The sequence below is a fragment of the Protopterus annectens genome, chromosome 6.part0 (assembly GCF_019279795.1).
Source record: "Protopterus annectens isolate FY-2018-M chromosome 6.part0, PAN1.0, whole genome shotgun sequence".
Lineage (NCBI taxonomy): Eukaryota > Metazoa > Chordata > Ceratodontiformes > Protopteridae > Protopterus > Protopterus annectens.
In genome coordinates, this window is record NC_056737.1 from 1,203,548,527 (window position 1) to 1,203,566,663 (window position 18,137).

General features: G+C 39.4%; 1 protein-coding gene across 3 annotated transcripts in view; it reads left to right on the plus strand.

Moving 5' to 3' along the window:
• The window catches only part of SLC38A11 (solute carrier family 38 member 11), a 564,244-nt gene that overhangs the window by 25,321 nt on the left and 520,786 nt on the right, over positions 1-18,137 (plus strand). For 2 of the 3 annotated variants that reach the window (XM_044074824.1, XM_044074825.1), the window contains exons 2-3: positions 12,272-12,388; positions 12,658-12,784. In XM_044074824.1, the coding sequence (XP_043930759.1) occupies positions 12,332-12,388; positions 12,658-12,784 (184 nt within the window). In that variant the 5' untranslated portion in view covers positions 12,272-12,331. The remainder of the gene's footprint in view (positions 1-12,271; positions 12,389-12,657; positions 12,785-18,137) is intronic. The other variant, XM_044074826.1, reaches the window with a different exon arrangement.

Genomic DNA, 18,137 nt, shown 5'->3' on the forward strand with positions numbered 1-18,137 from the left:
AATATCTTTGTGTATATGTCATAATAGTTTGTTTATCCTGTGCACTAATTGAATATCTTTAAGTATATGTCATAATAATGTGTTTATCCTGTCCACTAAACGAATATCTATGTGCATATGTCATGATAGTGTGTTTATCCTGAGCACTAAATGAACATGTGTGTATGTCATGACAGTGTGTTTATCCTGTGAATAAATTAATATCTCTGTGCATATGCCATGATAGTGTGTTCATCCTGTAACTAAATGAATATCTGCGTATATGTCATGATTGTGTGTTTATCCTGTGCATTAAATGAATATCTTTGTGTATACATCACGATAGTATGTTTATCCTGTGTACTAAATGAATATGTCCGTGTATATGTCATGATAGTGTGTTTATCCTGTACACTAAATGAACATCTTTGTGTATACATCATGGTAGTGTGTTCATCCTGTGCACTAAATGAACATCTGTGTGTATGTCATGGTAGTGTGTTTATCCTGTGAATAAATGAATATCTCTGTGCATATGTCATAATAGTGTGCTTATCCTATGACTAAATGAATATCTCTGTGTCATGATAGTGTGTTTATCCTGTGACTAAATTAATATCTCTGTGTATATGTCATGATTGTGTGTTTATCCTGTGACTAAATGAATATCTCTGTGTCATGATAGTATGTGTATCCTGTGACTAAATGAATATCTCTGTGTATATGTCATGATTGTGTGTTTATCCTGTGCACTAAATGAATATCTTTGTGTATACGTCATGATAGTGTGTTCATCCTGTGCACTAAATGAATATCTTTGTGTATACGTCATGATAGTGTGTTTATCCTGTGCACTAAATGAATATATTTGTGTATATGTCATGATAGTGTGTTTATCCTGTGCACTAACTGAATATCTTTGTGTATAAGTCATGATAGTGTGTTTCTCCTGTGTACTAAATGAATATCTTTGTGTATACGTCATAATAGTGTGTTCATCCTGTGCACTAAATGAATATCTTTGTGTATATGTCATGATAGTGTGTTTATCCTGTGCACTAAATGAACATCTGTGTGTATGTCATGATAGTGTGTTTATCCTGTGAATAAATGAATATCTCTGTGCATATGTCATAATAGTGTGCTTATCTTGTGACTAAATGAATATCTCTGTGTCACGATAGTGTGTTTATCCTGTGGCTAAATTAATATCTCTGCGTATATGTCATGATTGTGTGTTTATCCTGTGACTAAATGGATATCTCTGTGTCACAATAGTGTGGTTATCCTGTGACTAAATGAATATCTCTGTGTATATGTCATGATTGTGTGTTTATCCTGTGCAGTAAATGAATATCTTTGTGTAAACGTCATGATAGTGTGTTCATCCTGTGCACTAACTGAATATCTTTGTGTATATGTCATGATAGTGTGTTTATCCTGTGCACTAAATGAATATCTTTGTGTATATGTCATGATAGTGTGTTTATCCTGTGCACTAACTGAATATCTTTGTGTATATGTCATGATAGTGTGTTTATCCTGTGCACTAAATGAATATCTTTGTGCATACATCATGATAGTGTGTTCACCTGTGCATTAAATGAACATCTTTGTGTACACATCATGATAGTGTGTTCATCCTGTGCACTAAATGAATATCTTTGTGTATATAGGTTCATAGGTAGGTACTAGGCTATTGGCCCTAGGGCCTATACAAGCCTAGCCAAAAAGGTACCCTGGCTTTCGCCACCCAAGAAAATTATTTTCCTGTGCCCCTGTCAAGCAGAACCACAGAAGTGACCCCTGGGGTGAATTTCCTATTACCCATCCAATCATCAAGATTTTTCTTGAAGAGTGTTAATGAGGAGCTCTGTTTGACATAGATAGGTAGTCTGTTCCAGAGTAAGGGAAGTCTCTGGGACAGGAATCTATCCCTCCAGCATGTTCTGTTTATTGTGGTGACAAGGTTTAGGTCCCTAGAGCATGTAGCTCAGAGGGATTGGAATTTCTTTAAGTAGAGCATGTCCAACAGCTCTCGGTTTGACATAGCTTTGTATGTTAGGCAGAGATTGCCTCTGAGTAGGCGATATGCGATGGAGCAAAGCTGGAGTTTTTTGTGATGGTCTGTGTAAGGCATCTGTTTGAGGCCAGTAATCCTCTTTGCGAGGTATTTTTGCAGCCTTTCCAGTTGTTGTAGATGTCTTGTGAGGTACATACTAAAAGGGGCATTGTACTCTATAATGGGTCTAATGAGTGATGAGCAGAGGGGAGCAATGACCTCTTTTTTTCTGGATGAGAAACCTTTTGTGATGAGGTGTGCCATGTAGAAGGATTTCCTGACCACTATGGCGATGTGATTATCAAAGGAGAGACTACTGTCCACCTGTGTCCCAAGGTCCCTTATCACATTTTTGGTGTTAAGTAGACTACCGCCTATGTGGTAGTTCATGGGTACAGAGTTTTTCCAAAGGGGATGACAATGCACTTTTTGGCATTGAGCTTGAGACCATGTCATTGACACCAGGCATCTGTCTCAGTGAGGCCCTTTTGTAGGATGTCCACATGGTTAGGAGTTTCGATTATGGCTCCTAGTTTGCAGCTTTCTGTGAATTTAGTTAGCCAAAGACCTTCTGTGTTAGCCTGTACTTCAGAGAAGTAGATACCAAACAGCAGAGGACTCAGGACTGCACCATGTGGTACTCCACTTGTCACTGGTCTGAAGTCTGATTTGGAGTCTGCTACTTTCACGGTGTGGGTTCTGTCAGTAAGCCAGTTGGCAACACATCTTGTGACATAGGGATTTATACCTAGTTTATTGAGTTTATCTATAATTCCAGAGTGGGGGATGGTGTTGAGCGCCTTGGCGAGATCTAGCTAGGCTGTGTGAACCACCTTACCCTCATCTATGGCTTTGGTGACTACTTCAAAGAAGTCTATCAGGTTTAGGAGACATGATCTGCCTTTTACAAACCCAAACTGTGTGGGGTCCAGAGTTTGGAGATCTCCAATGTCTTTGTTTATGAGTTCCATGATGATACGTTCCATGGCCTTGCAGACGAGGCTCGTCAGGCTAATGGGGCAGTACTTCCTGGGTTCTGTTCTGGCCCCCCTTTGTGGAGTGGGATTACTGTCGTGGTGTGCCATTCAATGGGCACAAAGCCTGAGGTGAGGCTATGATTGAACATGTTACTTAGGTGGGGTGCCAGTTCATTCTGTAGTTCATGTAGAATGCAGCCTGGGATGTTGTCATTGTCAGGTCCCATGGATGCTGTGCTCTTGGCTTTGGAGAGTGAGGTTTTTACCTGTGCAACCATGATTACAGGAACTTTACATTCTTCTAGTATAAAGATGGGCCCTTTAGGGGGTGAGAGGCGGTAAAGTTGGCACTTAACCTATCTGCCAGGTTGTTGGCAATATCAGTTGGTTCTGTATATTTAGTGTCATTGTGCTGTAACTCAGAGCAGATCTGAGTGATGCCATTGAGATTTTTGACATAGCTATAGAATGATTTGTGGTTGTCTTTAGAATCAGTGGCAATTTTGTTTTCATAACTAGCTTTGGAGGATTTTATGAATGATCTCAGCTTCTTACTGAGGCTGACCAAGGAGTTCCTCCAATTGTGGGATTTTACTCTTTTTTTGCAACAGTTTCTTTCTTCTGTTGTAGAGTTTGTTTATGGCAGAAGACCACCAGATTGGCTTCCTTTTTTGGAGGATAGCATCTTGGTTCTGTTAGGGATAGCACGATCCATGCACTCGTGTAAGTGCTTATAAAGTTCATTTATGTAGGATTCAGCAGTCGTACCTCTATTGTCCATCTACATGGGTGTCGTGAAGTTTGCCACTTCTGTCTTAAGGAGCATGAAGTTGGCTTTGGAGAATTTTTTTTACGGTTGTTTTCCTAATGGGGGGTGGGAGTGGGATGTGGATGTCTAGGGTGATTAGCTTGTGGTCGGATCTGACCAACGAGGAGCTGACCTCTGGTGTGGAACACCGGTCACCCATGTTGGTGATGACCAGGTCTAGGATATTGCTGCCCCTGGTGGGGGTGTGGATAAGTTGATCCAAGGCATTGGAATTGATGATTTCCAGAAAACATTGAGCAAAAGAGTTGGTACATGAGTAGTTTTCCCAGTTAATGGTAGGGTAGTTGAAATCACCCATTATTAGAGTGTTGGGTTGTACCTTAATATTTTCCAGTGTATCAAGAAAATAGGAGTGGGAATCCTGGGGCATGGTAGGGGGTCTGTAGCAAGCTACAATCTGGATTGCAGTTTTGCCCAGAGTTAGTTGAACTTGGATAATCTCAGATGCATTATGCTGAGCAACTAGCTTGGAGGTGTGGATATCCTTAATGAATATGGACATGCCTCCACCTTTAATGTTTTGGTCCGGGTTTGGTGACCGAAAAGTGTGGTATGAATTATAGCCTGGTAATGCAGGGGTGCTCTCTGGAGCTTTTAACCAGGTCTCTGTCACTGCACAGATGTCAATGTTCTCCATTTTAAGGAGTGCCTCAAGTGAGTGCATTTTGAGGTTTAGACTTCTAGCATTGAGTAGCATTACCCTCAGATTTTGCTTGCTTGTACCTGTTACAATGGTGAATTTGTCATTTGAACCTTGTCTAAAAAAGGCACTATAGGGGTGGCAAGAGCCTTTGCCAGTATCCGGAATCCCAACGGCAACAGGTGCAGGCCATCTCTGGCAAAGCAGCCTGGTCTGTCGATCATGTCATCCCAGGCAGACAGATACTGGATTCCCTTAGAATGACACCAGAAGCTTAGCCATTTGTTAAAGTCAATCATTCTGTCCTTGTACTGCGGTGTCATTCTGGGTGATGGCAGGATGCTACTCAGGGCTAGGGTCATACCGGCCTGGGCTACAAGATTGGAGAGCTCCTCCTTTTCTCTTTTCATGTAGTCCAGGTCATTCACACCAACATGGACAATGACAAAGTCATATTTGTACTTGTTGTGGAGTGACCTGAGTGCATGTGTTATGTGGTGGATCCTGGCACCTGACAGGCAGCTGACAGTAACTTTTTCCTTGTTTAGCCTGGTAAGTGGAACATCAGTGTGCCTGACTATAGAGTCACCTATGACTAGAGTGTTGGGTACGTTATGCCTTATGGGCTGTAGTTAAGTGGCACACTGAGTATGTGGGCTATGTGTCATTTGGGTTGTGTTGGGGGGGTGAAGGTTGCTTGCATTTTTGCTTTGGAGGTCTCTGTTGTTTGGGCAGATTTGTACTGAGAGCCTCCACGAATGTAGGTGTGTGTTTTGTGCTTCTGTGTGTGTGTTTTGGTGGTGTAGGTTTTGAGGGACTATGTGATGAGTGTGGTGCGGTGCAAGTGTTTACCTTCTCCTCTTGACTGTCTAGGCCAGTCTTTGGTGAAGAGAGCTTTGCTTCCAGTTTGGCTATATAAGTGCATCTCTCACAGGTCGTAGTGTTGGGTGGTAGGAGGAGAGGGCTGTCTGTGTACATGAGGCAATTGCTGCATTGTCCCAGGATGCCCAGATTCATCAGGGAGACAGGAGAAAACACCGGGAGCTGACCTTTAGACATGTCTTAATAGGTGCTTATTTATTAAGTACTAAAAACTGTTTTCCTCTAGACAAGTGAGGAAAGTTGAGTGCTGTAGTAATTTGTAACTTATTTAGTGCTTACAATGAGTTCTGAACAAGTGCTGAGATCAAAGAAACAGATGAGTGCTAAAACTAAAAAGCTGGCTAGTTGCAAAGGAAATTTTGAAGAACAGACTTTATGGCGCCAGGAATAGTTTAACCCCAGTTAAGTGGGGGGGGGGCTTAGGAGCTCACAAACAGTCCTGGACACAGGAAATCTGTATCTGACCTGCCACAGGAAAGAGGGGAAGCAAGCTTAGAATTTTTTTCCCAGTAAAGTGGAAATGGAGAAAGCTGGAACAGAAGTTAATTCAACGTTAAGAATCTGAGTGGGTTGCCCTTCACAAATGATCTCTATTAGATTGAGTGAACTAATGACACTAGACTGGGAGGAGTGTCAAAGATCTAATATACAGTATGGGCAGGCAACTGCAAAGTCACCAAGTATAAGAACACACAACACTAGGGACAGTGGGTTGGAAAATTTACAGTTCCTAGCTGTAGCCACTAAATGAAAGTTTTAAACAGATCAAGGAGCAGACTCGAGAATGCTTTTAACTGTAAACAGACAAAAATGCACAGAAAAGCTCAGATAGAGCACTCACAAACAAAAAATACAACTCTCAGTATGAAAAAGCAGTTTACAGTTAAGTAATGTTAAAACAGTATAAAACAGTAAATGAATGCAGTGAAACAATAAAAGAAGGTTTATAACAGTGCAAACATGTAGTAGATCAACTGTATAGCACAATTATAAGTGTTTAAGAAGTGCAGTTCAGTGAAATAAGTGTAAGAAATAACTTATCCTGCTCTTGGAATCTTAAGGAATTTCCACTTATGCAATGCAATCCAGAGCCTGACAATACAAGCAGAACCTTTATAAGACACAGGGTTTATATAGCAGTAAGAATGGAAGAGTTGGAAGATCAGATTACTACTCACCCCCTGCTATTACCCAATCACTTGTACTACAGAAGGTCAGGAGGCCTTGTTACTCTCAATATTAATGAAGACAATCAGCAGAAAATGGCTGCCAGAAACACAGGAAACTCAAACAAAACTGCCAGCCTAGACAACAGGCCTCTATCAAGATTATGCCACCTGAGCAGGACACAGAAACCTCACTTTAAAAGCATAGAAAGAACACCCACAAAGAGAAAATACAAGTCTCAGTATGAAAAAGCAGTTTATAATTTAGTAATTTAAATAAAAAATGCAATTATAGTAATGCACACTATTACAGTTCCTAGCTGTAGCCAATAAATTAAAGTTTTAAACAGATCAAGGAGCAGACTCAAGAATGCTTTTAACTGTAACAGATAAAAGTGCACAGAAAAGCTCGGATAGAGCACTCACAAACAGTAAATACAACTCTCAGTATGAAAAAGCAGTTTACAGTTAAGTAATGTTAAAACAGTATAAAACAGTACATAAATGCAGTGAAACAATAAAAAAGCTTAAAAACCTCAGCATTGGCCGGCTAAGAACTTGCTGTATTCAACTGGACGTATAAGAGAATTTAAGTACCCTTACCAGCTCTTTTTTTTTAAAAAAAAATACAGTATTTAAATTGATTTTAACTGTGTGGAAGGAATATTAACTGAACTGGAAGTTAGTCAGTGTTTGCTGAATTTTGTTATTTGCTAGTAATTACAGGTGTGGGGGTAGTCACATTCTTTGATTTCCTGTCCTTGCCTATTTAAGTGGTACAGTGTGAAATATTTTCTGCTTAAAAACCTCAGCTTTGGCCGGCTAAGAACTTGCTGTATTCAACTGGACGTATAAGAGAATTTAAGTACCTTTATCTGCTCTTTTTTTTTCCAAAAATACAGTATTTAAATTGATTTTAACTGTGTGGAAGGAATATTAACTGAACTGGAAGTTAGTCAGTATTTGCTGAATTTTGTTATTTGCTAGTAATTACAGGTGTGGGGGTAGTCACATTCTTTGATTTCCTGTCCTTGCCTATTTAAGTGGTACAGTGTGAAATATTTTCTGCTTAAAAACCTCATCTTTGGCCGGCTAAGAACTTGCTGCATTCAACTGGACGTATAAGAGAATTTAAGTACCTTTATCTGCTCTTTTTTCTAAAAAATACAGTATTTAAATTGATTTTAACTGTGTGGAAGGAATATTAACTGAACTGGAAGTTAGTCAGTGTTTGCTGAATTTTGTTATTTGCTAGTAATTACAGGTGTGGGGGTAGTCACATTCTTTGATTTCCTGTCCTTGCCTATTTAAGTGGTACAGTGTGAAATATTTTCTGCTTAAAAACCTCAGCTGCCCGCCCCTCTTGTAAATTTGTGTTTGGATACTCCTACTGTATTTTTTTGAAAAAAAAGAGCAGATAAAGGTACTTACTCCTTCTGGGCCCATCTCATTTGCTCACTCAACTGAGTGCAGTGAGATCATATTCTGATTTCAGGCACTCCTACTGTGTACAAAGAGAGCATCTGGGAAACAGAAAAAAAAAAAAAAGCTTGTTTCCTGCCTTTCCTGTTAAGTGGTATAGACTATTTGTAGGCTTCTGAGCCCCCAAGCCCTTCTGTGTTGGAGGGAAGCCTTCTAGCTTAGTTTTTTTTTTCTTTTAACTAGCCAGTTTTCTAGTTTCAGCACTCAAATCTGTTTCTTTGATCTCAGCACTTGTTCAGAAAAAAAAAAATTCATCTGCTTTTACTGTACTTGTGTTTCTACCTATTTTTTTTTACTTTTGCATCATCTTAAAAGTACTCAGTTGTATTTATTACTGCTTGGTGTAACTCATTCTAAGCCTTTTGGTTTAAACACTTGGGCTTCGGACCAGTTGTTTTGCACTGAGAGGGTTTGTGGTCTGCACTGTAGTGGCAGAACAGGTAGCTTAAATCCTTCTAGGTTGGGAACTGCTGATTGAGGGCTCAGTGTCTGTTATTCTAAAAGTGTAGTAATTCTGGTTTAAGCACTTGGGCTTTCAGGCCAGTTATTTTACATTAAGAGGATTTGTGGTCTGCACTCTTGTGGGAGGAGAGGCTGGACTCTGCCCTTCTGAGCTGGGAATTTTTGGTTGAAGGCTTATAGTGCATGCATATCTGAACTGCTTCTTACTGAAGTTGGTGCGCCTTGTTTGCTGTGGCATAGGCTGGATTTGGGCCTGCTGGATCTAGCTTTGTTTGTGTAACTTGAGCACTAATCCAGGCATTCTCTAAAGTATTCAATTGTATTTATTACTGCTTGGTAGTAACTTGATTAAAGTGTAGCTATCATTCTAAGTCTTTTGGATTAAGCACTTGGGCTTCAGACCAGTTGTTTTACATTAGGAAGGTTTGTGGCATGCACTGTGGTGGCAGGACAGGTAGCTTTCATCCTTCTAAGTTGGGAACTGCTGATTGAGAGCCCAGTGTCTGTTATTCTTAAAGTGTATTAGTTCTGGTTTAAGCACTTGGGCTTCAGGCCAGTTATTTTACATTAAGAAGGTTTGTGGTCTGCACTCTTGTGGGAGAAGAGGCTGGACTCTGCCCTTCTGAGCTGGGAATTTCTGGTTAAAGGTTTATAGTGCCTGAATATTTGAACTGTATCTTACTGAAATTGGTACACCTTGTTTGCTGTAGCATAGACTAGATCCAGGCCTGCTGAATCTAGCTTTGTTTATATGCTTGTTGTTTGTTTGCTTGTTATTTCCCTGGAACGCTAATTCCACCTAATACGCGGCTTCTCAGCACTTCTGTGGAGCACTAGTAATATCTGCATTGCTTACTGTACTTATTTCCTTGTTTCCCTTGAAAGAAAGTTACTGTTTGTCATTTTTGCATTTAAGTTACCTGTAACACATTGCACTTAAGTTACCTGGCACTTGCTCACTAAAGCAATTATATAAATCAGCACTAAAAATTAAAAGCACTACACCCTCACTCCCCACTGGCCCTGGTTTTCAATTATTAAGGAATTCCCAGTATTATTCTAGCATGTCCAAAGGTCAGTTGTCAATCTCCTCTCTGGTCCAGCTGGTGAATCTGGGAATCTTGAGGCAATGTTACAACTGCCTCATGTACACAGACAACCCTCTCCTCCTCCCAAGAAATTCCAACACATGTGAGAGATGCAACCATATAGCCAAACTGAAGGCTAAGCTCTCTCAACTCAGTACTGGCATAACCAGTCAGGAGGAGAAGAAACCACACTCACTACAATTCCAGTCTCACATAGACCTACCACGGCAGCAAACCAAACACATAATCACACAAAAACATACTCGGAGGCTCTAAATAAAGATCTGCTGAAGCAGCAGAGACCTCCAAAGCAGACACCCAAGCAGCCGCTACCCCAAAACAAAACACGTGCAACACATATCTCACAAAGCCAGTGTGCCGAACAGTCACAGCCCTTAAGACTAAACAACACACCTGATACACTTGTAATAGGTGACTCTATTGTCAAGCACACTGACGTCCTGCTCACCAGGCTGAACAAGGAGAGGGTCACGGTGAGCAGCCTGTCGGGCGCTAGGATCCGCCACATAACACAAGCACTCAGGTCACTCCAAGGCAAGTACAAATATGACTCAGTCATTGTCCATGCTGGTGTGAATGACCTGAGATGTACCTCCCTGGACTACGTGAAAAGAGACATAAAGGAGCTTTCTGAGCATGTAGCCCAGGCCGGTATGACCCAGACCTTGAGTAGCATCTTACCCTCACCAAGAATGATGCCACAATATGAAGACAAGATGATCAATTTCAACAATTGGCTTAAGTACTGGTGTCATTCAAAGGGGATCCAATGCCTGTCAGCTTGGGATGATATGCTCGGCAAGCCACGATGCTTCACTAGGGATGGCTCTCACCTGTCACCCCTGGGCTTTCGGATATTGGCAAAGGCTCTTGCTACCCCCATAGTGCCTTTTTTAGGCAAGGCTCAAAAGACAAACCCACCTCCATAGATATCATAAGGGATAAGAAACTAAGAGTAATGCTACTCAACGCCAGAAGTCTAAACCTCAAGATGCACGCACTTGAATCTCTCCTTAGCATGGAGAACATCGATATCTGTGCAGTAACAGAAACCTGGTTCAGGGCTCCGGAGAGCACCCCAGTACTACCAGGTTATACCTCATACCATGCTTTTCAGCCCCAAAACTTGGACCGAACCACAAAAGGAGGGGGAGTATCGATATTCATCAAAGATACCCACACCTCCAGGTTGGTGGCAAAGCATGAAGCATCAGAGACTATCCATGTGCAACTAACAGTGGGTAAAACTGCCTTCCAGTTTATAGCCTGCTACAGACCACCCTCCCAAACCCAGGAACCCCACTCAGCCTTCCTGAGAACACTGGAAAATATGAAGGTCTCTCCAAACACCATTATATTGGGCGACTTCAACTACCCAAACATAGACTGGGAGCATTACTCTAGCTCCAACACCCTAGCCCAAAGTTTCCTAGAATTTATAAACTCAAATGCTATGGAACAACTTGTTACCACTCCCACAAGAAGGGGAAACATACTGGACCTGATCATCACCAACATGGGGACTCTATGCTCCAGACCAGAAGTGTATCCCTCACTGGTAAGATCAGATCATAAACTAATCTCACTGGATATTCACATCCAGACCCCACCCCCTGCCCAGAAAACCACAGTGAAAAACTTCTCTAAAGCAAATTTCACACTCCTCAAAATTGAGGTGGAATCCTTCAAAGTCCCCGGGCCTGTGGAAAATACGGCCCAGACCACAGAATCCTTTATAAACGCATTCTATGAACACCTTCAGGAATGCATGTATCATGCGATCCCAAATAAAACCAAGACCCAATCCTCCAAAGGCAGACATCCTGTCTGGTGGACCCCAGCCATAAACAAACTATACAATAGAAGGAGGAAGCTACTAAATAATAGAGCAAAATCCCAAAAAGGGAAGGCATCACTGATCAGTATTAGCAAAAAACTACGGGCACACATAAAATTGTCTAAGGCCAGCTTCGAGAGAAAAATTGCACAGGACACTAAGGATAATCACAAGGCTTTCTTTAGTTATGTTAGGAACCTGGGTGGTAATTCCCAGATATGCTCAGAATTAGTCCAAAATGATAGTGTTATCCTGTGCACTAAATGAATATCTTTATGTATATGTCATGATAGTGTGTTTAGCCTGTGCACTAAATGAATATCTGTATATGTGTGTTTATCATGTGCACTAAATGAATATCTGTGTGCCTATGTCATGACAGTGTATTTATCATGTGCACTAAATGAACATCTGTGTGTATACATCATGATAGTGTGTTCATCCTGTGACTAAATGAATATCTTTGATGAATCTGAAGAGCTCTGGTAGCATTTTAAACTTTCTCTATTGAAAAAAAAATAAAACAAACCTCAAGAACCAAAATGCATTATGCCACTTTAATATTCTCAGAATTATCTTAATATTGTTTGCTACATATATATATATATATATATATATATATATATATATATATATATATATATATATATATATATATATATATATATATATATATATTTAATTTGATAGTATATACTTTTGTATATGAGAGAAAGTATAAGTTCTTGAAGTCTCACATTTAACAGGCAGCAGATGAAAATGAATTCAGGACAGACACAGCAGCCCACTGAAATTGTGCAAGTTACTGGCTGAAAATAATTTTCCTACATTTTCATTTGGTTATAGTCTCTGACAAGGAAAAAACAAAGAAGACTGAATTACTACCGGGCTTTACACTGTATAAAAATGAAACTGGAAAACCATATGCAGCAAGGATGTCAATTTTTGGATCAAGATCCCCAGGTATAATTAAGAAAATATATTTATTGTGATATGAATAGTGGAACAAAGTATTCATATTTCCCCTAAAGTCTGCCACTGTTTATTCTTGAAATAATGTATTAATAGTTGTTTATCTTATAAAAGTTGAGACATGACTCTAACTTTGCTTAGTATGAAAACTGCACAGTAAATTTCAAGAGTGAGATATGATCTTAGATTGCATGGACCTTTGCTCGGCTGTCTTACTGTTCTGGCATACCTCCTGGCAGTATTTCTGTTAATTTTATTAGGTAGTTGAAGTCGATGACAGGAAATCATTAGTTTCCAAAGGGAAGACTGAAGATGAAAAAATGAGCAGCAATCGATTCTCAGCTAGTTTCAATGTCATCAATTCTATGATGGGATCTGGAATTATTGGTAACAGAACATTAATATATATATATATATATATGCTTTACATTTGAATACAATATGTTGTGGTAGAATGAATGAATTTATTCTTAGCAGTTAATGGTATTACTGTTATAAGGACTGTTTCATTCATCAACAGGCATTTAATGATTAAATGACATCTGAATTCTGACAGTGTAGGTTTAACTGTTGTAGTATTCCTTGTAATTCTTGTATAACATCTAGAACGGTTGATGCATAGCAGTGAAAACTTAACCCGTGGCATTAATGGAGAATTCTAGAACAGTGTGTGGAGGTCTCTAATACATGGTCCACTTCATTTAAGGACTGGGCCATATAGCAAGTGATAAGTAAATTAACCTTCTGACCTAATGAACTAAAGCTGACTTACTGTATGCATCCAGACTTAATACAGCCATGTCAGTGTGGTGCTTTGCAAGCATTATATACAGCTCCTCAAATCTCCTCTTATTTCTTCCCATGAATGCAGTAAGGTTTAATAAAAGACACTTCTCACACACTTGTTACTTCTTGAGTATGCTGATGTTAAATAGCTTTGTTGTTGCTGTTGTTTTTTTTTTTTTTGTCTGACATTTACACAGAAAGTTAAGGCCGAAAGGTATTAACAAACTGCTTCATGAAGACAAAGCTAAATGTTAGATTCAAATTACTTAACCAGACATGTGAGACACCTCAGAAAAGGGACACTTGTGTTCTATGGACTTGCCTGGTTAACAAATCAATAATGTTATGTTTTTCCCTCACTAGTTATTTGCCATTTACTGCTTATATTTAACTTTAAAAGAAAATCTCACTTTCCTTCTCCCAAGCTCTCGCTTTCCAGTTGTTTCACTTTCCTCCTTCCCCATTTGCATGTTTTCAGGAGCAGTGTAACATAATGAGGAATTCCACTTGGTGTTCTTGTGTCACTTATCAAGTAACAGTGCAAAATATACAAAATTCAGTTTGCTGCTTTATTGTCATGTTCCAATCCTCACTGTGCTTGGAGAAAAAGCTGCTATGTGTCTACCATGCAATAGAGTAGCATAAATGCTTGATTCATGAAGATTTGTGCACATACAATTTCTATAGGATAGATTGAACAGATCGTAGCATAATTTTCAATAAATTTGTTAACTCTGTAAGCCTGTGAACACAAGTGTCCTTTTGTCGGGGGTGACCTGGGAGTACTGTCTAGGTAAGTGACATGCTTAGAGCCATGCACTAGGCACATGGGGGTAGATAGGCTCAAACCCTGTATACTTGCTTACAGGAAGCTATGCATAGCCTTAGTTTCATGCAGTAACTGCCATAAATGCTGTATACCCCTGTGTAGAGATGGTTGCTGCAGGATAAACATGAAGCTCGACATAATAAATCCATGCATCAGAGCAGGGCTATTTAGAATAGTGGGATAAGCATTAACATTCTGCTGTTATATATTAAGTAGGATGGTGTATAAAGGCCACTGTTCTCTGTGCAAACAGTATTTGTTCTCATATTATAAAATATAAATGTCTGTCACCCTGAAAAGGGACACATGTCCTGTGGGCCTTCCTGTTTAACAGATTAATAAAATATGCTGTTTCATCTCCATAGTTACTTGCCATTTTCTGGTCGTGCTTAACTTAAAAAAAATCTCATCTTCCTTCTCGCAAGTCATAATTTTCCAGCATTTACATACTAAAAGAATTAACAAAAGACACAATACCCTTCCCAGTATGCTTCTCAATCTTAGCCCAATGATATTCTCTTTTTCTTAAAGTTATTTTTATAATACTTATACAAAATATATATGTAAATGCATTGACTATCAACGTAGCAACATTTTTTGGATACAAATTCCATTTATATCCATCATCTAAACCTAATTAGGTATCATATTTCTAACAATAGAAAGAAATGTAAGAGATGTTAGAACAATACATTACCTAACCTGAGTGAAATAAATTGTTTAACATTTCTTGATACTGTAAAATGCTGCAGTATGCAACAGGGAGTATGTAAGGCTATTTTTTTTTATCTGATTATAACAGTTGAATTCCAAGAAAAGAAAGAGAGGCCATGTTTACAACAGCACAGCCTAAGCTCTTTAAGAATTAACAAGATTTGCTCATGTTCTCAGGATTCTAAGAAGCAGCCTTAGCCTGAGGCAAAGATGGGCAGCAGTCCAGACTGAACCAGCTATTCTGTATTTATCTCTGCAATTTCTTAGTGACGCACCAGATGCCAACAGTATTTATTTATTCATTCATTTATTTGTTTGTGTATTTATTTAGTATGCATGTGTGTGCTCATGCACATATTTGTTTGTGTACAAATAAGCAGCACTTAAAATACTTCACTAAATACATTTGTCAGTGTCTCTAATTATAGAACACCGAAACTCTGTTCATTTTTATTGTTGCCTGCAAACAACATATGCACTACTCACTGAAATAAATACTTCATGGAAAACATTTTTATGGACAGCTGGTTTCAGATAGCATATTGTTTGAATCCTTTACCACTACACTTGTTCTATGGACTGTGTCAGTACTGGGTTTATATCACTTTGCTGAAAGCTTAATTGAGCGAATCGCTAATCATCAAACTCAAATCAGAGAAAGCTCAGTTAAGTGAATGACCGTTTCAGAAAAATGTTTCCTAGGGAACAAAAGTAGTAGGCCAGCAATTGTCCGTAACAAATACAACAAAATTTAAAACCCTGCAAAGTGGGGGGCTTCAACCCTAACGCCCCCCCAATGTGGGGGGTTTCACCCCCTCCCCCAACTAAATATACTAACTCCAAGATCACACTACAGTGGGGAAAAGGGCAAATCCCCGATGATGGCCAACCATGTCCTTTCCCTGGGAAATCATTTGCTGAAACGGTCATTCCCTTAATTGAGCTTTGGCTGAATAGGGTTTGACGATTAGCAATGTGCTCAATTAAGTTTTTGACAAAGTGATATAGACACGTCATTAGTTATATATGGTGATTACTGATGAAAAGATAACATTTGTTTATAGAGGTATAAGAGTCAAAATAGCGATACCATCTACCTTTATAACATGAGGGCAATAAATCTATTTAACCTATTTCTCTCTTCCTTTATGTTTATTTACATTTTGTTGACTGGGTTAGTCCCACTAGCTTATTTTCATGGGATACCTGAAATGCCATTTATTCCGATTAGGGTAAACTTGGCCAAGATGCTCTGGAAATTTCCGTAACCTTTTTGACATTGGAATGATGGCATGTTTCCTGACAGGAAAATGGAGGGAGAAGGGTCTGACATGATTGTCAGTAGCATTGCCTGTCCTATCTCAATCCTTACAAATAGGCCCATCCAGGAATCCCATGTTCCCTCTCTCTCTGGAAAAAGTGACACATTATCCCTCTGCACAAAGGAGAAAATTCAACAGACATCTATAACCATAGCTCTATAGCAATCTTATCTACCCTTGCCAAAATACTTGAAAAATATATGAAAAAATAATTGCTAGACTATCTCCTGCAGGAAGAACTCCTATCCCCAACACAATATGGCTTCCATCCTTCCCATAGTAATAGCAGTGCCCTTCTATCCTGTATAGATACTGTCAATAAAGCTAAAGATAATGGCAAACTAGTCTCTTCTTTATTTCTAGAATGGTCTCAAGCCTTTGAGACAGTTTGTCACAGCAAACTTCTACTTCAAATGTCCTCACTAGGTCTCTCTCAACCCATCCTTCTGAGGTTCAAAAGCTACTTGACCAATAGGCATCAGTCAGTAAAATGGCAATCCATGCTCTCTACTTACCTCCCAGTCACCACCGGTGTATCTCAAGGCTCTATCCTTGGTCCCCTCCTCTTTAACATTTTCACCAACACTGTCTATACTTCCTCAAAACAGGCCTCCCTAATACAATACACAGATGATTCCACTCTCATTTGCACATCTGACAACATGGTATGCCAACAGAAAAAAAAACTACTCAGGAAGCTTTAACAGCTGCTGAAACATGGCTTCATGACTCACAACTCATGCTCAACTCAAAAAAAAAACAAACTACTACTTTTTCCCCAAATCCCTCTCTCTCATAAAATTTAAAGACCTGTCTCTTGATAATACACCCACTGAATTCACTTCTCATACCAACCAAAAGGGGTGATAGTAGATGATAATCTAACATTTGACCTGCGTATACAAATTTGCATAACAGAAACTCATCAAAAACTAGGGATGCTTTACACAGCCAAAAACTTTCTCACTGACAAGTAAAGCTACACTTACCATTCCTTATCTCCTGCCCGTTCTTCTTTATGGTAATCCCATTCTCAACATCCAAATAAAGCCTCCTGCATGAGAGCAATTGCATGGCTCAAACCAAACCATACAAAAACAAATCCAATGAGCCAGCAAACTGTGACCTAGAAAGTAGGTTTATTGTAGAAACATGAAAAACAACAAATAATCAGACCGGTTTCGGCTGGACACAAGCACAGCCTTCCTCGGTGTAAAAGAACATGATCAATTGTTGTTGTTTAAATTCACCCATCTGAAAAGTGATTGGTTCATTCTAAAATTGTTCATTTAAACCAAGTGAAAACAATCCACCCAGTTTGATAATCCACTTCTTTTCTTTGGAATTTAAAATAGAGTGCCAACCTGTTTTGTTGGATCTGTTAACCTTTTATCACATCAATAACCATAAATGAAAATTTAGCTGTTTTATGTACCAGATGATGTTTATACAGGGCATTGTTCACTTTTTTATTTTTAATATCACTTACATGTTCAGATATTCGTAGTCTGAGGGGACGTGAAGTTTGTCCTATGTAAAAGGATCCACAAGTGCAGGTAGCCAGATAAACCAGCCAGTCAGTACTACAATTGGCAAAGACGTTAAGATCATAGACCATGGCACAATTCTTACTGGAAAATTGTTTAGATTTACTTACTTTGTCACAATTGGTGCAGTGGCCACATGGAAAACAACCGGTCAATGGTTCACCCATCAAGGTGGTCTGTAGGTGCTGTCCCAAACTGTTGTCATGAGAATGTTTGTAATGATAAAAACAGGAACCTAGGTTTTTCCCTTTGCGAAATGAAAAGAGACATCTGTCTGGTATGATGCTTGTCAATTCTTGGTCACATTGTAGTATGTTCCAATGTCTGTGTACAATATGGATTAGAGTATCCGAATTCCTGTCATAGGTGGTTACAAACCTAATGGGTTGTGGGTCGGTAGTATTGTGCTCTGTATAACTTAATAAATCATCCCTGTTGAGTGTATTAACCCAATTGCTGGCTTGCAGAACATGCCCATCCTGTATCCCCTGGATCTGAACCTGTTGGTAAGGTCCTTTCTCTGTTCCTGGAAAGAAGTATCC